This window comes from Ranitomeya imitator, chromosome 4 (genome assembly GCF_032444005.1).
Source record: "Ranitomeya imitator isolate aRanImi1 chromosome 4, aRanImi1.pri, whole genome shotgun sequence".
NCBI lineage: Eukaryota > Metazoa > Chordata > Amphibia > Anura > Dendrobatidae > Ranitomeya > Ranitomeya imitator.
The window spans coordinates 137,996,081-138,019,403 of NC_091285.1; the positions used below are offsets into that span (position 1 = coordinate 137,996,081).

Genomic DNA, 23,323 nt, shown 5'->3' on the forward strand with positions numbered 1-23,323 from the left:
ACAAAGTCTCATGCAAACGAGCCGCAAGTGCAAGGGGATTGGCCTTTTATTACAGTCGCCAACCTCTTGCCCTTAACTCCTGTCAAAGACAAACAGACAACTCTTCTCAGAAGAGCAGTTGTACAAATGCAGTCAATCCTAGGGCGGCGCATGCGCGAGATCGAGTGGGAAAGCAGGTCACAGATAAGGAGGACGATGGAGTGAAAGAGAGACCAGTCAGTCACTTACAGGAAGACGACGGAGAATAAGAGTGACAAGTCCCTTACTGGAGGACGATGGAGAGTAAGAGTGACCAGTCAGTCACTTACAGGAAGACGATGGAGAATAAGAGTGACCAGTCAGTCACTTACTGGAGGACGATGGAGAGTAAGAGTGACCAGTCACTTACAGGAGGATGATGGAGAGTAAGAGTGACCAGTCACTTACAGGAGGATGATGGAGAGTAAGAGTGGTCAGTCAGTTACTTACTTACAGGAGGACTATGGAGAGTAAGAGTGACCAGTCAGTCACTTACTGGAGGACGATGGAAAGTAAGAGAGACCAGTCAGTCACTTACTGGAGGACGATGAAGGGTAAGAGTGACCAGTCAGTCCCTGACTGGAGGACGATGGAGAGTAAGAGTGACCAGTCAGTCCCTTACTGGAGGACGATGGAGAGTAAGAGTGACCAGTCAGTCACTTACAGGAGGACGATGGAGAGTAAGAGTGACCAGTCAGTCACTTACAGGAGGACGACGGAGTGTAAGAGAGAGAGTGAGAGACTGCAGTACTGTAAGCCCCCTGCATTTGCATAGTTTGCAAAGGATTTCTATTAAATAAAATGGTTGTCATTACAGGCACTGTATGTAAATCCAGAAATAACAATTGAAATCCAGCTTCTAAAAATTCCAGACTATTAGAAGTTAAAAAAACAAACAAAAAAAACCACATGGGAACAAGCGTTATGGTGATCTATGCATGGAGCAACGCATTTCAGACGCCCTTCCAGCGAGCTCTCAAAACTATTGAGCATAGAATTCCCACAGGGTGTTACACGGTTACAACCAATGAGAAACTCTTAAAAAAAATCATGTGATCAAACCACAATAAAACCAACATAGTTTCGCAAAGCAAATAACACAAATTAAAATATACAATTACTTAAGCCAGGAAATCCTGTAGGAATATACAAGATTTAAGAGTGCGTGTAGCCGCACGTATCCTTGCTTTTTCACCTCACGGGCCATTCACGTGAGCTGATTTATTTCCACTTCTATTACAATACTGTATGTAGAGCACAATAATTTGGGGTCTAAACCTGCTGACAGGTGCTCTTTAAATATGCAAATTGTTTCTTTGGAGGGAAAACAGGGCAGGTAATTTAGGGACACTCAATGGAAGTAGGAATGCTAAAAGGAAAGTCAGTTTTGCAGACTTGTTGTAACAAAAGTGCCAACATTTCTGCACATCTAAACATTTGTACATCTATAGATGTATACATCAGAAAAGGAAGTAACGTTTGTGCTGTTAGGCCAACCAAGTCTGACGGAATTTCAATGAAAACATCCATCTAAATCCATGTTCAAAAAACAAATAAAATTAGATTAGGGTGTGGAGGGTCTTGGAGATTTTCTTGGCTTACCGGGAAACCGTCTCACAGAACAGTACCGCGACTTCCTGCTGCTCATAGATTTCTTTGGGAGACTTCACACTGACCACCAGTGACATATACCTACAAGATGGAGGAAATTAATAGGAATTTTACCAACTGACAGCTAAGCTAGAGCGTATACATTCCTGATCACTACGTAATGCAGTTCTCTGGGCTCATACTAGTGCTTTTCACTCTGCAGGGCTTTATTTTTCCACATTCAATGTCAGATTAGACTGAACCATGCATGTGCATTAGTAACTGGCAGGTTTATGTGTCTCCTCTGCAGTTTGTCTGGCAGCTTTTAGGATACCTGGTGCCTGCCTACAGAACAGAACTGTTGTAGCAGCATGCACATTTGTTTTCCTCATGCCAAACACATAAATGAGCGATTACAAAAGCCCCACGGCACAGTGTTGGCAGATACCCACCTCAGCTCAAACTCTGCGCACAGGTTGTCGTACTGTAGCATAGCCTTGTGGGTGGATTCTGGATAGATCCCAGGATCTTCAAGGCTTTGTTCTCTTAGGACTCTTCTCAGAGCTTCCAGACTCCGTAACAGCTCTTGGGCTAAGGGGCGAAGTAAAATGCCATCTGCCTCCTCTACTTCCACAAAAGTACCTCCTACCAAGAGCTTGAAGAGAACATTTATAGTTATAATCTCCGGAGTATAGTTTTACAAGGCTGACTAAGGCCATAATACAACCTTACCTCAGCGGCAAACAGTAGATGTGTGGTCATAGTGTTATTTACAATGTCATCAGGGAATTTGAGGTGATAGTCTCTCTGCCTCCTCTTTGTGGGTACACAACGTTCCAGAATCTGCTCTAGTATTGCAAGCAAGCGCTCCTGCAGACAGAAACAACACTCCAGATGATATGTTGGTCAAGGAGAATAACCATGTCTTATAGATAAAGAGGTCCATAAGTAAGAAACCCCTTCTTGAAGGAACCTGTGGAGCTATAACTTAATGTATGAATAATCTATTAGAGGGTCAGTCTTTTAATGAATGTATACACCTAAGGCATGCATAACTCCGTGGTAAACCATACTCTGTGCAGAGCATATAGCATATCTGCAGGTGTAATTGTGGAAACCAATTGCAAATATGGTTAGACAGTGCCTGTCCGGCAGAATTATTAATATGACAGATACATTTAGAATATACAATAAGTGGTATGCCCTCTTAAGCCATCTATAACCACTTTGAATGGTATAACAAGTCACATGTCCAGGGGTGTAGCTTGGGTAATGATGACTAACTGAATGGTGGTGTCTAGGAACTATAACCACCGTACATCATATTAAAGCTACTTCCACGAACAGGCATGAAATAAGTCAATGGAACGTTGTCACCAGACAAAGTGAAGGAGGAGATTGATACAGGAAGGACTGCAAAAGAGCAGTATCAATCACCTCCCACGAGGACAGCCATCTACCAGACTTATTAGGGGATAAACCATCTCAATTTATGTTACCCGCTGCTAGAAACCATAATGCTTCCAAATGTATGTTCCCATCCTTTCAGTGATCTATGGTTAATAACATTATGTTATGTGAAAAATTAAGCGCCATTAGAGGGAATGATCTAATACTATTTGAGCACAGTTGGGTGTCTTGGCTGTGTCATCACATTCCTGGAGATGGTCAATTGTCAATATAAAAGGCTTTCTTTAGCCTAGAATGGCTCACATGTCAGATTGCACGCGCAAAAGAAACTTCTCACTGATCACACTTGTACCCATGACAGTCTGTGGAGTAGGTCACATGTCTGACTATTTCCTCAGACCCATTCTGCACAAAAACACCTAGATTTGGTAGATCTTGATTACCAATGCAAAGGGATGAATCCACAGAGAAAAAAAAAATCTTCTTAAAATATGGTCTTGTGATATGGCTTTTAACCTATAAATGATGTGTTTGGACCCAATTTCTTGCAATACTATGACGTTTTTGATTGCCCTAGTCCACAAAAGTTTCAAGAGCCACTAATGGCTGGAGAACCACACTCAAGGAATAGACTGCTCTGTGTCCATTAGATCAGGGGTGTCAAACTGCATTCCTCGAGGGCTGCAAACAGGTCATGTTTTCAGGATTTCCGTGTACTGCACAGGTGATAATTTAATCACCTACACAAATAATGAGTTGGTGATTAAATTATCACCTGTGCAGTACAAGGAAATCCTGAAAACATGACCTGTTTGCAGCCCTCGAGGAATGCAGTTTGACACCCCTGCATTAGATAAGATATTGGTTACAGAGCTATATGACAAAACTGTCACCCAATTTCACTGTACGTAGACACTACCAATGAATCACAAGACCAGCCATCTAGAGAATCCAACTTACCTGGCAATTGTGTAACTGGCTGAGCAAAACCAAGTAGTTCTGAGGATCCTTCCGCACATCAAGGCATTGTAATTCGTGTACAATGGTGCTCACCTCCTCATCAACATGGAAGAACTTGGCCAGCAAGCGAGGATCCGACTTCTGCGGAGAACCGTCAGATAACACAATGTTCATGCTGCAATGCTACATAACAGTTTTCAGATTGTTTGGCAAAAGTTTAAATATAATGCAAATTAGAAAAATTCTTACCATAAAATTTACATTTTAGTTGCGGAGCATAAAATAGATACATAAAACACCTGCCGATTTTGTGGCAAATTCTGTGACATTCTAGTCAAGTCATGAGTCAGATTAACACCCCACCCCAGATTTTTTGTTTTACCTTTAGAGTGGTATCTAATAACCAAAGTTCCCTGCCCCTAGTAACATACTTACCAGCCGCCGTCACCTGTTATCAGCGCGGCTCCACTCATCTTCTGCAGGTTGTGACCTGCCGGATTGCTCCAGTGTTTGTCGGGTCTTCTAATCATTGAGACCTTTTAACCATTACCTTTGAGCTCTGGCCTGTCAGAAGTTGTGGGCAAAAGATGGCGAATCGGGACAAGCTGAAGACAGAGGCTGGTAAGTTTAATACTAGGGTCAGGGAACATAAATGAGTGCCACCACTCCAGTGGGGAAAAAAAAAAAAAACACAAACATGCTGTATGGTGCTTTAAGATTACAAAAATGTATATAATCATCCAGAAGGACCGTGCTGTAATGAGAAACCATTGATTATGCTGCTGCTGCTGAAGTTTTCTGTAGTTCAGGTCAGACAAAACAAGCTGATGGGGAATAAGGAGAAGAGATACCACCTATTCTGATCAACCTGATGATTAAGTGAGGAGCACAGAACTATTGAGCTTCACACAAGGGGGAAACTTAAGGTACCTTCACACATAACGATATTGTTAACGATATCGTTGCTATTTGTGACGTAGCAAGGAAATCGTTATGTGTGACAGCGACCAACGATCAGGCCCCTGCTGGGAGATCGTTGGTCGCTGAATAAAGTCCAGAACTTTATTTGGTCGCTGGACTCCTGCTGACATCGCTGGATCAGCGTGTGTGACACCGATCCAGCGATGTCTTCACTGGTAACCAGGGTAAACATCGGGTAACTAAGCGCAGGTCCGCGCTTAGTAACCCGATGTTTACCCTGGTTACCATCCTAAAAGTAAAAAAAAAACAAACACTACATACTTACCTACAGCCGTCTGTCCTCCAGCGCTGTGCTCTGCACTCCTCCTGTACTGGCTGTGAGCCGGAAAGCAGAGCGGTGACGTCACCGCTCTGCTTTCCGGCTCACAGCCAGTACAGGAGGAGAGCAGAGAAGCAGAGCGCAGCGCTGGAGGACAGACAGCGGTAGGCAAGTATCTAGTGTTTGTTTTTTTTTACTTTTAGCATGGTAACCAGGGTAAACATCGGGTTACTAAGCGCGGCCCTGCGCTTAGTTACCCGATGTTTACCCTGGTTACCGGCATCGTTGGTCGCTGGAGAGCGGTCTGTGTGACAGCTCTCCAGCGACCAAACAGCGACGCTGCAGCGATCCGGATCGTTGTCGGTATCGCTGCAGCGTCGCTTAATGTGAAGGGGCCTTTACACACACTGATTCCAGATTATTGTAAGTCTATACAGGCTGAAAATTACCCAACAAGTTAACAAATAGCTTGTTCATTGGCTAAATGAAAGCAGATCGGCAGTCATCTATGAACCGGTTTCAAACAATCTCTGTTCAGATGGAAAACCACATGTCCCGATTTGAGCATTTGTTAGGCTAGGTTCACATTGCGTTAGTGCAGTCCATTTAGCGCATACGCTAACGGACTGCCTTAACGCAATGTCTAAAAAGGGATCGCGTTTAGCAATCACGCTAGCGCAGATGCCCGATCTGCAGTAGCGAGAACGGACCCAAAAACGCTGCAAGCAGCGTTCGAGGTCCGTCAGAAAATAACAGGACATCGCTAACGCATGCCAAAAATGGCATGCGTTAGCGATGCGTTACATACATTGCGGTCAATGGGTGCACTAATGGATCTGTTATATAGCGTTAGTTGCGCTATGTAACGGATTCCGTCAGCGGACACCCACTAACGCAATGTGAACCTAGCCTTAGGTGATTAACAGCAGGTTTAAAAAAAGACTGATAATTGAGGGGGGAAGCAAACAACTTTTTTCATGTCAATAACTGCAAAATCAAGTATTGAATAATTATATATTTCACAAAAGAGAAAGTACAGAAAGCAGGTCTATTCTCAAATTAGAACAATCTGCGGAATGGCAATGGGTCACCTGGCAAGTTTAACAGGAAGCACTGCAGGTATGATGGTGTGGTCATATTGCTAAACGCTGTAGGGCTGGGTGTTCATATCTACTACACCTGCGAGTCACGATGACGAGTCATATCATCCAGTGAGCGCAACAGGTGCTGACATGCTGCTAAACTAAATGAAAAACACACATTTTTGAGGAGGAGGTTATAGCAAAAAGGGGAGAAAAAAAAAAAAAACAGATAGTATCCTTATCCTGGCCTCTGGTGTAAAGCAGCCCTGTGTTACTAAGACTTCCCATCCTGTGAGATTACTCTGCCAACTATGTTCCAGTCTACATAGCAAAGTCAACCAACAGAAAAACAGCAAATCTCAGGCTATGGTGTGTCTCAATAGCCAATGTAAGAAGTGTAAGTGTTTCTTAATGTCATACATGGACACTAACACACAGCATTTCATTTTTAAAAACTTTTTTTGGAACCATATTTGTAACAGAGCTTCAGATACACATATTTAAAGTTATTTTCCACGGAAGAAAGATTATTCTTGTTAAAAAGGCAGGGTTGCCAACTGGACTATATTTTCTGAACAGCCTATCAAAAATTTCCGGACAATATTTATTACGGAGACATTGGAAAACATTTCATAAGTAGTACATGTCTACAGCCCATAATTCTGATATGGAGCCATCAGCTGCATCCACTGTAAAATGATACTTAAAACAATTTGTATAATTGTTTGTTTTTTTGTTTTTTAAGAAAATACAAATACAGACGCTTTAAGTACTTTTTACAGACAAGACAAAAAAAAAAGTGCCTTTTTCCTGCCTTTTACAAAAACTGGCCTGTAATTTCTGAAATGCCTCCTTTTGAAAACAAAGCATTTTTAATAAAAAAAAGTTCAAGTTACTGTATATTTTACCATTTTTTTCCATTTAAGCAGATGAGAAAACTCTTTCCTTCAATAGAGGATTTGAGATGCTAACTCCACTGAAACATCTGGACTAACAAGGTACCAAAATAATAAAGTCGAAGGTTTTTAATGGCAAAGAACTGTACCAAATGCTTGGAGAACTAAAGGGTGCAGGAGGGAGAAACTATGCATTAAAAGGAACCTGTCACCCCCAAAATCGAAGGTGAGCTAAGCCCACCAGCATCAGGGGCTTATCTACAGCATTCTGGAATGCTGTAGCTAAACTCCCGATGTAACCTGAGAGATGGAAAAAGAGGTTAGATTATACTCACCCAGGGGCGGTCCCGCTGCGGTCCAGTCCGATGGGTGTCGCGGTCCGGTCCAGGGCCTCCCATCTTCTTACGATGACGTTCTCTTCTTGTCTTCACGCTGCGGCTCTTGCGCAGGCGTACTTTGTCTGCCCTTTTGAGGGCCGAGCAAAGTACTGCAGTGCGCAGGCGAAGGGAAAGGTCAAATAGGCCCGTCGCCTGCGCACTGCAGTACTTTGCTCTGTCCTCAACAGGGCAGACAAAGTACGCCTGGGCTGGAGCGTGAAGATAAGAAGAGGACGTCATCGTAAGAAGATGGGAGGCCCCGGACCTGACCGCCCCTGGGTGAGTATAATCTAACCTCTTTCCTCATCTTTCAGGATACATCGGGGGCTTATCTACAGCATTAGAGAATGCTGTAGACAAGCCCCTGATGCTGGTGGGCTTAGCTCACCTTCGATTTTGGGGGTGACAGGTTCTCTTTAAATAGACAGGATGGGGTCCGGTCCATACACAAGAATTAACTTTCCAGTAGTAAGTACCATGGAGATACGATACCATGTATACCTTGATTATTCTATTTATAGTGTTACAATTTGCCAAATTTATGATACAAATCTACCAGATCTGAACACACACTTGTAGAGCTGTTCATTTTAAAGGGGTATTCCGAGGTCAATTAATAAAAATAAATACTCATAAGTGGTGTCATTTTTCCATGCACCACAACTATGAAGATCCCTGCTGTTGTCATTTAGTAGGATTTTTCCTCATTCTTGTGTCCTGGTTATGTGACAGACAGGTCTAGGTCTCAGCTTTATCAGAATCGATATGATAGATGATAAAGATTGGGTGGTGGTGGGTTCACCTAGACAACCAAGGGGTGGTTATGTGAATGACGCAGCGGAAGGCTTGACTTCTATGCGACAAACTGCTCCCAACTACGGTCATACAGCGAAGAGGAATGAGGACAAGGGAACACAAATATTTATAAAAAAATTTAATTATGGGGCTTTTGTTTGTAAATACAGCAGTGTTCACATGCATCTTCTTGCAAGTACCGGTAATTGTTTTTCTGTTAAAAAAAAAAATTCTGCTTTCTCAAGAAGGTGATGAGTGCTTGTTTAAACCAAGATTAGTTACCCATAGAAAGATATGCTGAATGAGTAAGGTGCAAAGTTTGTCTGCGTATAGACAGCCAACAATGACATGTTTTGGCAAATACACCGATGCACTCCTGTGTGCAGATCTTTAGGTTCCGGCTTACTCACTTTTCACAAGCATGACACGGGGATGATGTTCAGGGTTACTTTTATATAGTTTTTTCTAACCAAAGTCCAAAGGAGGTGTTTCAGACTGGGGTCTCACATTGTCTGGCATATGCAGTGCACATCTGAGGGCTGAATTCTAAGAAACCACTTCATAGTGCAAGGGAGAAAAAGTAATGGGTAATTGCCCCAAATAATGACACCAAGATAGATTTTCTGTAAAATTCCAGGAATTTAATTTAGTGAGATGAGGTCACATTTCTTTCTTGTTTGCCTTCTTACTGAACATGTAGTGTAATGGAACATCAAAATAGTGTTAAGGGCTCATTGACACCTTTTTCTTGTATGTGTAAAAATAGAATATATTGTGGGCTGCATGTACAGGTAGACACAGGAATGCTGTCTCTTTAAATCTTACCCTGGTTTATTTAGGTACAGGGTTCAACTCTCCTTTATATTCACACACAGCTCTGGCGATCACATCTCCAGGCACACCACACACACTGAATGACTCAGGGTGGTTTCACACTTGCGTTTTTGTCTGCAGCGTTTTTTGCACAAAAATACGCATGCGTTTTTTTCCCTATATGTAACATTGAAATTGGTCGCGTTTTCAATCGCATGCGTTTTTTTACTGCATGCGTTCATTTTCAAAAATGCAACTTGTAGTATTTTTGAGAGGCGTTTTTTGGACACAAAAAAACGCATGCGTTTTCATGCGTTTTTTTGGGTCAAAAAACACATTGGAGTCAATGGGAACGCATGCGTTTTTTTGTGCATGCGTTTGCATGCGTTAAAAACGCATGCGTTTTTAAAAAAAAACAAAAACAAAACATAAAAACACACTGATAAACCACCCCACACCATAAAATTGATAAAGGGATCCTACCCCTAATCCCTTTAATGGTAGGGTTAGGGGTAGGGTTAGAATCCCTACCCCTAACCCTACCTCTTTCTGTTTATAGTGGGTTTTTTACTTTATTTTGATGATTGACAGCTGTCACACATTTATCTGCATGCGTTTAAAAAACGCAAACGCATGAAAAATGCATGTAAACGCATCAAAACGCCGCGTTTTTCGCCACATGCAAAAACGCATGCGTAAAAAAAACGCAGCGTTTGCACGTGTTTACATGCATTTTTTCACCATGCGTTTTTTTTTTAAAACGCATGCGTTTTGAAACGCAAGTGTGAAACCAGCCTCAGAAGGCTGAATAGTTACCTCCTAAACCAAACCCTGGGGTGGACAGACTCAACCACTTTACAGCTGTTCACTAAACCTAGCCCTTTAGACCACATTCACACATTCAGTATTTTACATTTGTAAGCCAATATCTTCCCTCATGTAATCTCCGATCCTCCCAAGACCTCCTACACACTTATTCGTTCCTCACACATCCGCCTCCAAGACTTCTCTCAAATATCTCCCATCCTCTGGAATTCCATGCCTCAACACGTCCGACTATCAACCACCCTCGGCTCCTTCAGACGGAACCTGAAAACCCATCTCTTAGAAAGCCTACAGCCTGCAATAACCATTCTGCTGCCTCACCAGTGGCGTAACTACCGCGGTCGCAGCGGTCGCCAGTGCGACCGGGCCCGGCAGGTCAGGGGCCCGGGAGGCAGGCTCGGACTGGCAGTGCCTCCCCCCGCTCCAGGGCCCCCCCCCGCCGCCGCCGCTGCTGCCTTGAATACTCACCCTGCTCCAGCGATGGTCTCGGCGTCTGCACTGCAGCTCGTTCCTGCTTGAGCGGTCACGTGACACCGCTCATTAAGATCATGAATATGCGCATATTCATGATCTTAATGAACGGTGTCACATGACCGCTCAAGCAGGAAGAAGGTGCTGCGCCGGCGCCGCCGCCTGGAGTCGGGACAGAGCGCGAGGGATGTCGGCACGGCCGTGCAGTGGGAAGACAGGTGAGTATGAGGGCCGGGGGGACGGGGGATGAAGGACGACATAAGCCGGCGCGCCGAGCAGGAGCGGAGAGATAAGCCTGCATACAGGGGGGAATATAAGCCATGCAGGGGGGGAATATAAGCCATGCAGGGGGGAATATAAGCCATGCAGGGGGGGATATGAGCCATGCAGGGGGGAATATGACTATGAGCCATGCAGGGGGGAATATGAGCCATGCAGGGGGGAATATGAGCCATGCAGGGGGGAATATGAGCCATGCAGGGGGGAATATGAGCCATGCAGGGGGGGATATGAGCCATGCAGGGGGGAATATGAGCCATGCAGGGGGGGATATGAGCCATGCAGGGGGGGATATGAGCCATGCAGGGGGGGATATGAGCCATGCAGGGGGGGATATGAGCCATGCAGGGGGGGATATGAGCCATGCAGGGGGGAATATGAGCCATGCAGGGGGGAATATGAGCCATGCAGGGGGGAATATGAGCCATGCAGGGGGGAATATGAGCCATGCAGGGGGGAATATAAGCCATGCATACGGGGGGGGGGGGGGGGGGAAGAGGGGAATATGAGCCATGCATACAGGGGGGAATATAAGCCATGCATGCAGGGGCGGAATATGAGCCATGCATACAGGGGGGGAATATGAGTCATGCATGCAGGAGGGGTAATATGAGCTATGTATATGGGATAGGAGGGAGATGAGCCATGCATACAGGAGGGGGGTCATTATACAGTATTGAGCATCATGTGTGGCCGTTATACAGTATGGAGCATCATTTGTGGTCATTATACAGTATTGAGCATTATGTGGGATCATTATACAGTATGGAGAACTGTGTGGCCATTATACACTATGGAGCACTATGTGTGGGTGGTCATTATACAGTATGGAGCACTGTCTGGCCATTATACAGTATGGAGCAATGTGTGGCCATTAAACACTATGGAGCATCATGTGTGGCCATTATACACTATGGAGCATCATGTGTGGCCATTATACACTATGGAGCATCATGTGTGGCCAGTATACAGTATGCAGCATCATGTGTGGCCATTATACAGTATGCAGCATCATGTGTGGTGGCCGTTATACAGTATTGAGCATCATGTGTGGCCATTATTCTATGGGGGTTACATTGAGTTGTATGGCAGGGCTGCAGGGGGGGGGCCCCATTTGGAAGTTCGCACCGGGGCCCCTAACTTTGTAGTTACGCCACTGTGCCTCACCATCGCCAGAGCCGCTGCCTCGACCCTACCTCACCCCTACCTTCTGTCTCTTCCCCAATATCCCATAGAATGTAAGTCCGCAAGGACAGGGTCCTCTCCCCTCTGTAGCAGTATGTCATTGTAAATTTATTTACTGTAAACGATATCTATAACTCTGTATGTAACCCCTTTCTCATGTACAGCACCATGGAATTAATGGTGCTATATAAATACCGTATATACTCGAGTATAAGCCGAGATTTTCAGCTCAAAATTTTGGGCTGAAAGTGCCCCTCTCGGCTTATACTCGAGTCACGGTGGTCAGCGGGTGAGGGGGAGAGGGCGTTGAGGCATACTCACCTAGTCGCGGCGGTCCTGACGCTCCCTCTGCCCGTCACATGGTCTTCGGTGCTGCAGCTCTTCCCCTGTTCAGCGGTCACGTGGGACCGCTCATTAGAGAAATGAATATGCGGCTCCACCTCCCATAGGGGTGGAGCCGCATATTCATTTCTCTAATCACCGGTGCCGGTGACCGCTGATAGAGGAAGAGGCTGCGGCACCGAAGACCGTGTGACAGGCAGAGGGAGCGGGACGCCGGGAGCAGATAAGTATGTAATATTCACCTGTCCGCGTTCCACACGCCGGGCGCCACTCTGTCTTCGCGTCCTCTTGCACTGACTGTTCAGGTCAGAGGGCGCGATGACGCATATAGTGTGTGCGGCGCCCTCTGCCTGATCAGTCAGTGCGGAGAGACGCCGGGACGAGACGCCGGGAGCTGCAAGCAGCGAGGTGAGTATGGCATTTTTTTTTTTTTTTAATTGCAGCAGCAATGGCACAGCTTTATATGGCACAGCTATGGGGCAATAATGAACGGCGCAGAGCACTATATGGCAGCTATAGGGCAATAATGAACGGCGCAGAGCACTATATGGCACAGCTATGGGGCAATAATGAACGGTGCAGAGCACTATATGGCACAGCTTTCTATGGTACATCTATGGGGAAATAATGAACGGTGCAGAGCACTATATGGCACAGCTATGGGGCCATAATGAACAGTATGGAGCATCTATTTTTATTTTTGAAATTCACCGGTAGCTGCTGCATTTTCCACCCTAGGCTTATACTCGAGTCAATAAGTTTTCCCAGTTTTTTGTGGCAAAATTAGGGGGGGGTCGGCTTATACTCGGGTGGGCTTATACTTGAGTATATACGGTAAATAATAAGTCAAAATCAGAAGTGGAGCAATTAGAAAAAGTATAATAGAAACACGTCACCACTTCAATAATTTCCACTCACTCCTGGTTTTTAGCTTACAAATACTGAATGTGTGCACCTGACCTACCATGGATGATTAACCCCTCTCAGCAGTTAGTGTTCTGGAGCATTTTTCTAGGTTCACATCACTGAAGCTAGCAACCTCAGTGATAATACAACCCCTGGCAAAAATTATGGAATCACCGGCCTTTGATCATGTTCATTCATTTGTTTAATTTTGTAGAAAAAAAAAAAAAAGCAGATCACAGACATGGCACAAAACTAAAGTAATTTCAAATGGCAACTTTCTGGCTTTAAGAAAGACTAAAAGAAATCAAGAACAAAAAATGTGGTAGTCAGTAATGGTTACTTTTTTAACCAAGCATAGGGGAAAAAAATGTGGAATTACTCAATTTAGAGGAAAAAATTATGGAATAACCCTGTAAATTTTCATACCCAAAAATAACACCTGCATCAAATTAGATCTGTTCGTTAGTCTGCATCTAAAAAAGAGTGATCACACCTTGTAGAGCTGTTACACCAAGTGGACTGACATGAATCATGGTTCCAACACGAGAGATGTCAAATGAAACAAAGGAGAGGATTATCAAACTCTTACAAGAGGGTAAATCATCACGCAATGTTGGAAAAGAGGTTGGTTGTTCAGTCAGCTGTGTCTAAAATCTGGACCAAATACAAACATGGGAAGGTTGTTAAAGGCAAACATACTGGTAGACCAAGGAAGACAAGAAAGCGTCAAGACCGGAAACTTAAAGCAATATGTCTCCAAAACCGGAAATGCACAACAAAACATACTGGTAGACCAAGGAAGACAAGAAAGCGTCAAGACCGGAAACTTAAAGCAATATGTCTCCAAAACCGGAAATGCACAACAAAACATATGAGGAACGAATGGGAGGAAACTGGAGTCAACGTCTGTGACCAAACTGTAAGAAACCGCCTAAAGGAAATGGGATTTACATATAGAAAAGCTAAACGAAAGTCATCAACAACACCTAAACAGAAAAAAAAACAAGGTTATAATGGGCTAAGGAAAAGCAATCGTGGACTGTGGATGACTGGATGAAAGTCATATTCAGTGATGAATCACGGATCGGTATTGGGCAAGGTGATGATGCTGGAACTTTTGTTTGGTGCCGTTCCAATGAGATTTATAAAGATGACTGTCTGAAGAGAACATGCAAATTTCCACAGTCATTGATGATATGGGGCTGCATGTCAGGTAAAGGCACTGGGGAGATGGCTGTCATTACACCTTCAATAAATGCACAAGTTTATGTTGATATTTTGGACACTTTTCTTATCCCATCAAATGAAAGGATGTTTGGGGATGATGAAATAATGTTTCAAGATGATAATGCATCCTGCCATAGAGCAAAAACTGAAAACATTCCTTGAAAAAAAAAAAAAAAGACACATAAAGGTCAATGTCATGGCCTGCATATAGTCCGGATCTCAATCCAATTGAAAATCTTTGGTGAGAGTTGAAGAAAATGGTCCATGACAAGACTCCAACCTGCAAAGCTGATCTGGCAACAGCAATCAGAGAAAGTTGGAGCCAGATTGATGAAGAGTACTGTGTGACACTCATTAAGTCCGTGCTTCAGAGTCTGCAAGCTGTTATAAAAGCCAGAGGTGGTGCAACAAAATACTAGTGATGTTTTGGAGTGTTTTTTTGTTTGTTTGTTTTTCATGATTCCATAATTTTTTCCTCAGAATTGAGTAACATAGTAACAATTATTAAGGTTGAAGGAAGACATTAAGTCCATCTACTTCAACCCATAGCCTAACCTAACATGCCCTAACATGTTGATCCAGAAGAAGGCAAAAAAAAAACCCCATGTGGCAAATAGTAAGCTCCACATTGGGGAAAAAAATTCCTTCCCGACGCCACATACGGCAATCAGACTAGTTCCCTGGATCAACACCTTAACAAGGAATCTAGTGTATATACCCTGTAACATTATACTTTTCCAGAAAGATATCCAGTCCCATCTTAAATTTAAGTAATGAATCACTCATTACAACATCATACGGCAGAGAGTTCCATAGTCTCACTGCTCTTACAGTAAAGAACAGGCGTCTGTTATTATGCTTAAACCTTCTTTCCTCCAGACGTAGAGGATGCCCCCTTGTCCCTGTCTCAGGTCTATGATTAAAAAGATCAGAAAGGTCTTTGTACCGTCCCCTCATATTTATACATTAAAATAAGATCACCCCTTAGCCTTCATTTTTCCAAACTAAATAGCCCCAAGTGTAATAACCTATCTTGGTATTGCAGACCCCCCAGTCCTCTAATAACCTTGGTCGCTCTTCTCTGCACCCGCTCTAGTTCAGCTATGTCTTTCTTATACACCGGAGACCAGAACTGTGCACAGTATTCTAAGTGTGGTTGAACTAGTGACTTGTATAGAAGTAAAATTATATTCTCCTCATGAGCATCTATGCCTCTTTTAATGCATCCCTTTATTTTATTTGCCTTTGTAGCAGCTGCCTGACACTGGCCACTAAGGCTATGTGCACACGTTGCAGATTAGGCTTAGTAATTTCTGGTGCGGATTCTGCCTCTCCTGGCAGAAAACGCACCTGCGGATTTGTCGCGTTTTAGTGCGATTCCGCAGCGTTTTTGCTGCGGTTTTCTTGCAGATTTGCTGCGTTTTTTTACCCCTGCGGTTTTCTATAATGGAATGGGTACAAAAACGCTGCAGATTCACAAAAAAGAAGTGACATGCTACTGGCGTTGCCGCGGCAGATTTTCCGCAAAGTGTGCACGCATTTTGTTTTCTCATTGATTTACATTGTACTGTAAATCAATTGCGGATCTGCAGCGTTTCTGCACTGCAAAATCTAGTAATATGAGAAATGTCAGGAGCACTACTATGCACAATGTCAATCCATGACAATATAAATCAAGGTGCTACACAATGCATGGAAAATTGCATATACCAAAACAGGAGAAGAAAAGACACTACATAAATGCGTGCACACCTGTATATGCAGAGAGTGAAATCAAACATCTGCACTGCAAAAAACGCTGCGGACCCACAGAGAATCCACAACGTGTGCACATACCCTAAATGTGAGATTGTCATTCACCAGTACTCCCAGGTCTTTTTCATTGACTGTTTTGCCCAGAGTTTTAGAATTAAGCGCATAGTTATACATCTTATTACCTCTACCCAAGTGCATGACCTTACATTTATCCCCATTAAAGCTCATTTGCCATTTATCAGCCCAAGCTTCTAGTTTACATAAATCATCTTGTAATATAAAATTGTCCTCCTCTGTATTGATTACCCTGCAGAGTTTAGTGTCATCTGCAAATATTGAAATTCTGCTCTGAATGCCCGCTACAAGGTCATTAATAAATATGTTAAAAAGAAGAGGGCCCAATACTGACCCCTGTGGTACCCCACTGCTAACCGCTACCCAGTCCGAGTGTGCTCCATTAATAACCACCCTTTGTTTCCTATCCCTGAGCCAGCTCTTAACCCACTTACACATATTTTCCCCATCCCCATTATTCTCATTTTTCCCCTATGCTTGGTTTAAAAAGAGTAACTATTACTGACTACAACATTTTTTATTGTTGATTTCTTTTGGTGTTTCTTAAAGCCAGATAGTTGCCAGGTGAAATGACTTTAGTTTTGTGCCATGTCTGTGATCTGATTTTTTTCAACAAAATTAAACAACAACTGAATGAACATCCTCCAAGGCCGGTGATTCCGTAATTTTTTCCAGGGGTTGTATACATACGCACACAAATCTAATATGGCAAGAAGAATTTGGAGGGGTCCAACATGACATAGGTCATTTACCATGGGTGAGTTTACCAGTGGTCCTCAGGGAAGGAGTGGTCCCTCCAAAACGAGCAGTGCCGATTCACTACAAAAGGTAAAATCTAATCATTCACTAAACAAACTACCCAGTTAATTATTATATAGACGCATACGTTGCTGTGCTGCAAGTCAGGTTATTTTTGCATGTAGCTGAACAGTGGGCCCCCAGAAACAACGTTACTGGTGGGCCCTTGACATTCCAGTTTAACAATGGTTTATTATAACAGATTAAACAAACAGGGAAGGTAAATGCAGATGCACTGCTGGGTCAGATCTTGCTATTCCTGGTTGAAGGCATTGTGAAGTAGTGACTGGTGTTATATGCGAGGGGCGCTATGTGTCCCCCCAGGATGCCCAGAGGCCGCAGGAGTGCATTGCAGTCACAGGCATAGCTGTGATTGCAAAGCAGAATAAAAGTGACTGTTAGTCTTGGACAAGCTATTTGTCTAGGGCAGATGTAGGAAAACCTGCCATGGGCTTTTATTTTTTAAACGGACTACAGGAAAGTAGTGGGGCGGTCCATTTCCTTCCCCGACCGGATTTTACATGTGGCCTAAAATCACAGGTTGGCAAGTTTGCAACTTGCGGAACAGTCCTCTGCAGAAGTTCAGCCTATGTGAATTAACACAGAGCCAAGCAGAGCGAACTCCTGGCACCCCGCAGCGTGAAACGATGGTGCAGTCGCCCTCGGCAACTGGACGCATTTATGGACTGTTTTGTTCCCCGCCTACGATCCAGAGGATACCGTATGCTGTACACTGTGTGAATGTGGAAGTTAAACACGTTTGCTGTGAACTTTTCCAGTGGTCACCGTCTGTCACACTGAACCAACCCCGCTGCACTACAGCATCTACAGTATAACAATGGCAACACTAGCTCACAATTAGTCAGTGACCAGAATTCGATGTGTGGTAAACAAAATGAAGCCGCAGACTCTGGATGGACACTGCTTATAGCGGGTTCTCCTTTATACTTACACATCTCAACAATGAAATTGCATGTTAGATACCAAGATGGAAAAGTTATTGAATTATGTAAATCACAGGATCAATAAAAATGATAATACTCGAAATTGTACACAAGAAACACCCATCTTGATTTATTCAGTATGGAGAATTAGCGCCACATGGAGAAATACACACTTTGACAGGTTATCAATGGCCGTCTGAGGAATGTTCTGCCACGCTGAATGCACAGAAATCATCAAGAGCCTTTGCTGGCAGCTCCCTGTGCCATTGTAATACCTTTATACCATGCAGACTGCTCACAGTAGCACGAGCAAAAGCAGTTTTGTTCCAAATGGTACCTGGGACACTTTAAGAAGGGCCATACTACTGGTTCCAATCCCGAATTAATGAAATCTCATTCAGGTTTTTTGACGTATGAGAAAAACAGATGGAGTGTCAGATTTTCATCAATGTTTGGCAAGATTCAGTTTTTTCCCCCCACTGATATGGGGGGTGGGAGAGAGTTCCTCAGCCTTCTAGGGAAAAGTCAGAGAAAAAACAGACAGCACATGGATGACATCTGAATGCAGGCAAGTTTTTTCACATTGCCGCTTTTGATCCAATACTGGAATCAATGTCAGATATGGCTGCCATTTTGCATGGAACAATTGGTCCAAGGAAAAATAAATAAACATGATGTGCACAGCCCCATAGGCCATCGTAAGTACTGTGCCACTGGTGATAAAAAAAAAAAAATTGATAACACACTTACATAAAAAAAACACTATTGATGTCTGAATGAGACCTAAAGCGGAGCTGTTCATGTACCTGGAATCAAGACTAAGGGTAAGGTTCCACGTTCCGGATGGAGCGGAAAACTCGCTCCGCCCAAAGCGCCACCCCCTTCTATACGCGCGGTGATTCCGGATGTGTGCAATGAATTTCCGCACCCCATTTATATGGCCCTGTGATTTACCTCGCAGCGATGCAGCATCGTTGCAAGGTAAACGGACATGCTGCGTTCTAAAAAGACGCGCCACATGTCCGGAAACGAAGGGCCGCCGGATGCGTGTTCGCAAGCATAGTGGAGACGGGATTTCATCAAATCCCCTCCACTATGCTGTAACATCTGGATGCTGCGGGTTGAATGCCGAGTTTGTACGCAGCGTTCAATCCGCAGCTAATCCGGGTGTAATCCTGAACGTGGACACATACCCTAAAATGGTTAGGTTACTGTAAATCAAGGCACACTAAACTATTGTGCTATGAGTAGGATTAGTGTGACATCACTTATAAAGGCCTCTTCATGGCGCTGCCCACATGGTCTTGTCAGATTCGAAGAAAGGAACATCGTGATCCTTCCTGTACAATAAGATGTCACATACAAAGCTTAAGGCATCAGTGTGAACACAACCACCAGATGGTGTTTGCACAACATTGTGCTACAAGCCATTTATCCAACAACAGAGATTCCATTGACTCCATGCCCCCATTCACAAAAATGGTCATGTTTCAGAGCAAGAAGGCAATGGAAGCCTGACCTCTTTAGTGAGGACACCCGCTTTTGTAATGGATGCTATGAGAACAGGAGAGATTGGTATGGAGATCATGTTCCCTCACGAAGGACTCCACATAAATGTGCCACACGGCCATTTAACACAACATCAGGCTGTGTGGTACTGCGAGGAGCCTGTGTGGCATAAACCTGCTAGCATGGCCTGCAGTGTCTTCGCACTCGTTTCTGATAAAACAAGTTTCAGACATCATTGGTTGGCAATTGTAGAAGAAGCTGCTAGCCGATCTTGATGATTGTCCAAATACATTCAGTGCAGCAGAACATTACTCAGAAAACCAATAACCACCACGATTAGTGGACGTCACCGCTCATCAAGAACGACGAGCGGCTGTTGTCAGAGCTAGGCGAAAATGCTGCGAGAATGCCAAAAGTTGCATAATTTTAGCCCAGCAGCCAGTGACTCCTCAAAGCTTTTTACGTTCTGGCGTACAAGCTTTGAAGTATCGGTCATTTAATTTTCACAGTGTCAACCCTTATTTTGAAGACTCTTGTCTAATCAGAGGTCATCACAATTTCTATGTTTTTTTGTTTGTTCACCCATTTTTTCAAAATGGACTAGTGTCTCAATGGGATTGAGATCTGGGGAATTTGCTGGCTAGAGACCCAAAAAAGAGTAATGTTTTGTTCACCAAGTCACTTTGTTATCACTTTTGCCTAGTGAGCTGGTGCTCCATTATGCTGGAAAAAGCCATGATCATCAACAAATTCCTCCTGGATTGTTGGGAGACATTGCTCTTGGAGGAGGTTCAGATCCCATTGCTTATTCATGGCAGTGATCAAGGGCAAAATTGAAAGACAAAAAAAAACCTCACACATAAATGGTCTCTGGATGCTTTACTGTTGGCGCGACAAAGGACTCATGGTAGTGACCACCTGTTATTCTTCTAGTTGTCCAAACAGTCTGAAAAGATGTCACCAACCGAAATCCATTCATATGTGGGCTCACACACAATTTTGCCTAAGATCACTGTCATGGATACCGAATGAAATCTAAGTCTTCCAAGAGGAACTTCTCCCAACAATCTAGTGATGAACGATGATGATTCCTGCATGATGTAGCACTGTCACAAGGCAATAGTAATAACCAAGTGGCTTGGTGAAGAAAACATTGAAACTTCAGGTTTATGGCCAGGACACTCCCCAGTTCTGAACCCCATAGATAACCTGTGGTTAATCCTCTAAAGCAGATGTACAAACACAGAAATTGTGAAATTCCAAGTAGGGATTAGACTAGATTGGGTTGTCATCAGTCAGGGTCTGGCCAATAAATGGATATCCAGCATACCAGGGCGAAGGGCAGCAGTCTTGAAAAATAAGTTAACGCTGTAAATATTGAGTTTTTGCATAAACTTGACGTATTTGTCAATAAAAGTAAAAACTAACATTCTTACAACTGCACTTTAGTAACCACAGAACCATCTGCATAAAACATCTATAAACACTGAAGCAGCAAAGCAGAATGTACGTCAGTCTCAAAACGTTTGGTCACAACTGTAGATAAGAAATTATGACATTCAAGAGACTATGGATAGACACTACTTAAAGTGGGCTCCCCCTTCTTTCCTTCCATAGATCAGAGACTCCGGATGGGTTTCCCTTTATATACTCCCTTAGACAGGGAATGGTGGAGTAATCAGTAGACTCCGGATGGGTTCCCCTTTAAACACTTCCTTACACAAATGAGGAATGGTGTAATCAGGAGACTCCGGATGGGATCCCCTTTATATACACTCCCTTACACAGATGAGGAATGGTGTATTCAGGAGACTCTGGATGGGATGCCCTTTATACAATCCCTTACATAGATAAGAAATGATGTTGTAGTCAGGAGACTCCAGATGGAATCCCCTTTACATACTCCCTTAGACGGGGAATGGTGGAGTAATCAGTAGACTCCGGATGGGTTCCCCTTTATATACACTCCCTTACACAGATGAGGAATGGTGTAATCAGGAGACTCCGGATGGGATCCCCTTTAAACACTTCCTTACACAGATGAGGAATGGTGTATTCAGGAGACTCTGGATGGGATCCCCTTTATATACACTCCCTTACACAGATGAGGAATGGTGTAACCAGGAGACTCCGGATGGGATCCCCTTTATACACTCCCTTACACAGATGAGGAATGGTGTATTCAGGAGACTCCGGATGGGTTCCCCTTTATATACACTCCCTTACACAGATGAGGAAAGGTGTAATCAGGAGACTCCGGATGGGTTCCCCTTTATATACACTTCCTTACACAGATGAGGAATGGTGTAATCAGGAGACTCCGGATGGGTTCCCCTTTATATACACTCCCTTACACAGATGAGGAAAGGTGTAATCAGGAGACTCCGGATGGGTTCCCCTTTATATACACTCCCTTACACAGATGAGGAAAGGTGTAATCAGGAGACTCCGGATGGGATCCCCTTTATATACACTCCCTTACACAGATGAGGAAAGGTGTAATCAGGAGACTCCGGATGGGATCCCCTTTATATACACTCCCTTACACAGATGAGGAAAGGTGTAATCAGGAGACTCCGGATGGGATCCCCTTTATATACACTCCCTTACACAGATGAGGAATGGTGTAATCAGGAGACTCCGGATGGGATCCCCTTTATATACACTCCCTTACACAGATGAGGAAAGGTGTAATCAGGAGACTCCGGATGGGATCCCCTTTATATACACTTCCTTACACAGATGAGGAATGGTGTAATCAGGAGACTCCGGATGGGTTCCCTTTTATACACTTCCTTACAGAGTTCGGAGCCATCTCTACCAGCTCCCTTCTCCATGCCCTCCTTCCCCTGGGCACGTCGCCTGGCAGCACTCAGCCCTCCGCATAGTGCACTGGGGATAGGTCCTGACTGCTTTCACACCCCAGGACCGGTTTTACAAGTGTTGCCTTCTGTTTAGGACACCTTAACTCTTTGCATCCCGCGATGCCATATGGTCAGTCACCAACACGCAGCTGCACGGACTACAGGGGGAACATACGGACCCCGTACTACGCCGCATGGAGCCGAGCGCCCCTTACCTTGGGTCTGTTGAGCCATCTCCGCAGCACAGAGGGAAACATGCTCACGTCCTCCGCTGGCTGTGACTGGCGCACTGGCCGCCCCTGCCGGCACACACCGGCACCTCCACACCAAGCTCCTCCCTCACCTGCTCAAACAATGACTGGCGTGCTGACGTCACCGACCTGAGAACTGGGACATCTGCCATGCCGTGTTCTCACCGGTGGGCGCGGCCTGTGTGGGGGAGGGGCCTGGCCGACGAGTAGCTGAGGTCACTGCAGCGGCTGCCACCATTACCTGTAGGCAATGTTATCCGCTTTATGGCTCCACCACGAGATCATACAACGTATTGTACATACAACAATTGTATCTCTGCCATAAACACGACCTTTATGGGAACTGCCGGACCGGGTGGACAGGACAGGACCCGGCGGGGAGGACAGGATCGGGAGGACATGATCGGGCGGGGAGGACAGGACCCGGCGGGGAGGACCGGGCGGACAGGACGGGGCGGGGTGGACAGGAGCGGGCGGGGAGGACATGATCGGGCGGGGAGGACAGGACCCGGCGGGGAGGACCGGGCGGACAGGACGGGGCGGGGTGGACAGGACCGGGAGGACATGATCGGGCGGGGAGGACGGGGAGGACATGATCGGGCGGGGAGGACAGTACCGGTCGGGGAGGACAAGGGGGAGTACAGGACCAAGCGGACAGGGCAGGACGGGGAGGACAGTACCGGGCGGACAGGACCGGTTGGGGAGGACAGG

General features: G+C 44.7%; 1 protein-coding gene across 1 annotated transcript in view; it reads right to left on the minus strand.

The window, feature by feature from the left end:
- Window positions 1-22,742, minus strand: part of LOC138675589 (lateral signaling target protein 2 homolog) — a 47,395-nt gene extending 24,653 nt beyond the window's left edge. The window contains exons 1-5 of the mRNA XM_069763956.1: window positions 22,577-22,742; window positions 3,979-4,119; window positions 2,341-2,478; window positions 2,061-2,263; window positions 1,621-1,710 (exon numbers count right to left, since the gene is read on the minus strand). Of these exons, the coding sequence (XP_069620057.1) occupies window positions 1,621-1,710; window positions 2,061-2,263; window positions 2,341-2,478; window positions 3,979-4,119; window positions 22,577-22,618 (614 nt within the window). The 5' untranslated portion in view covers window positions 22,619-22,742. The remainder of the gene's footprint in view (window positions 1-1,620; window positions 1,711-2,060; window positions 2,264-2,340; window positions 2,479-3,978; window positions 4,120-22,576) is intronic.
- Between the last annotated feature and the right edge of the window lie 581 nt (window positions 22,743-23,323).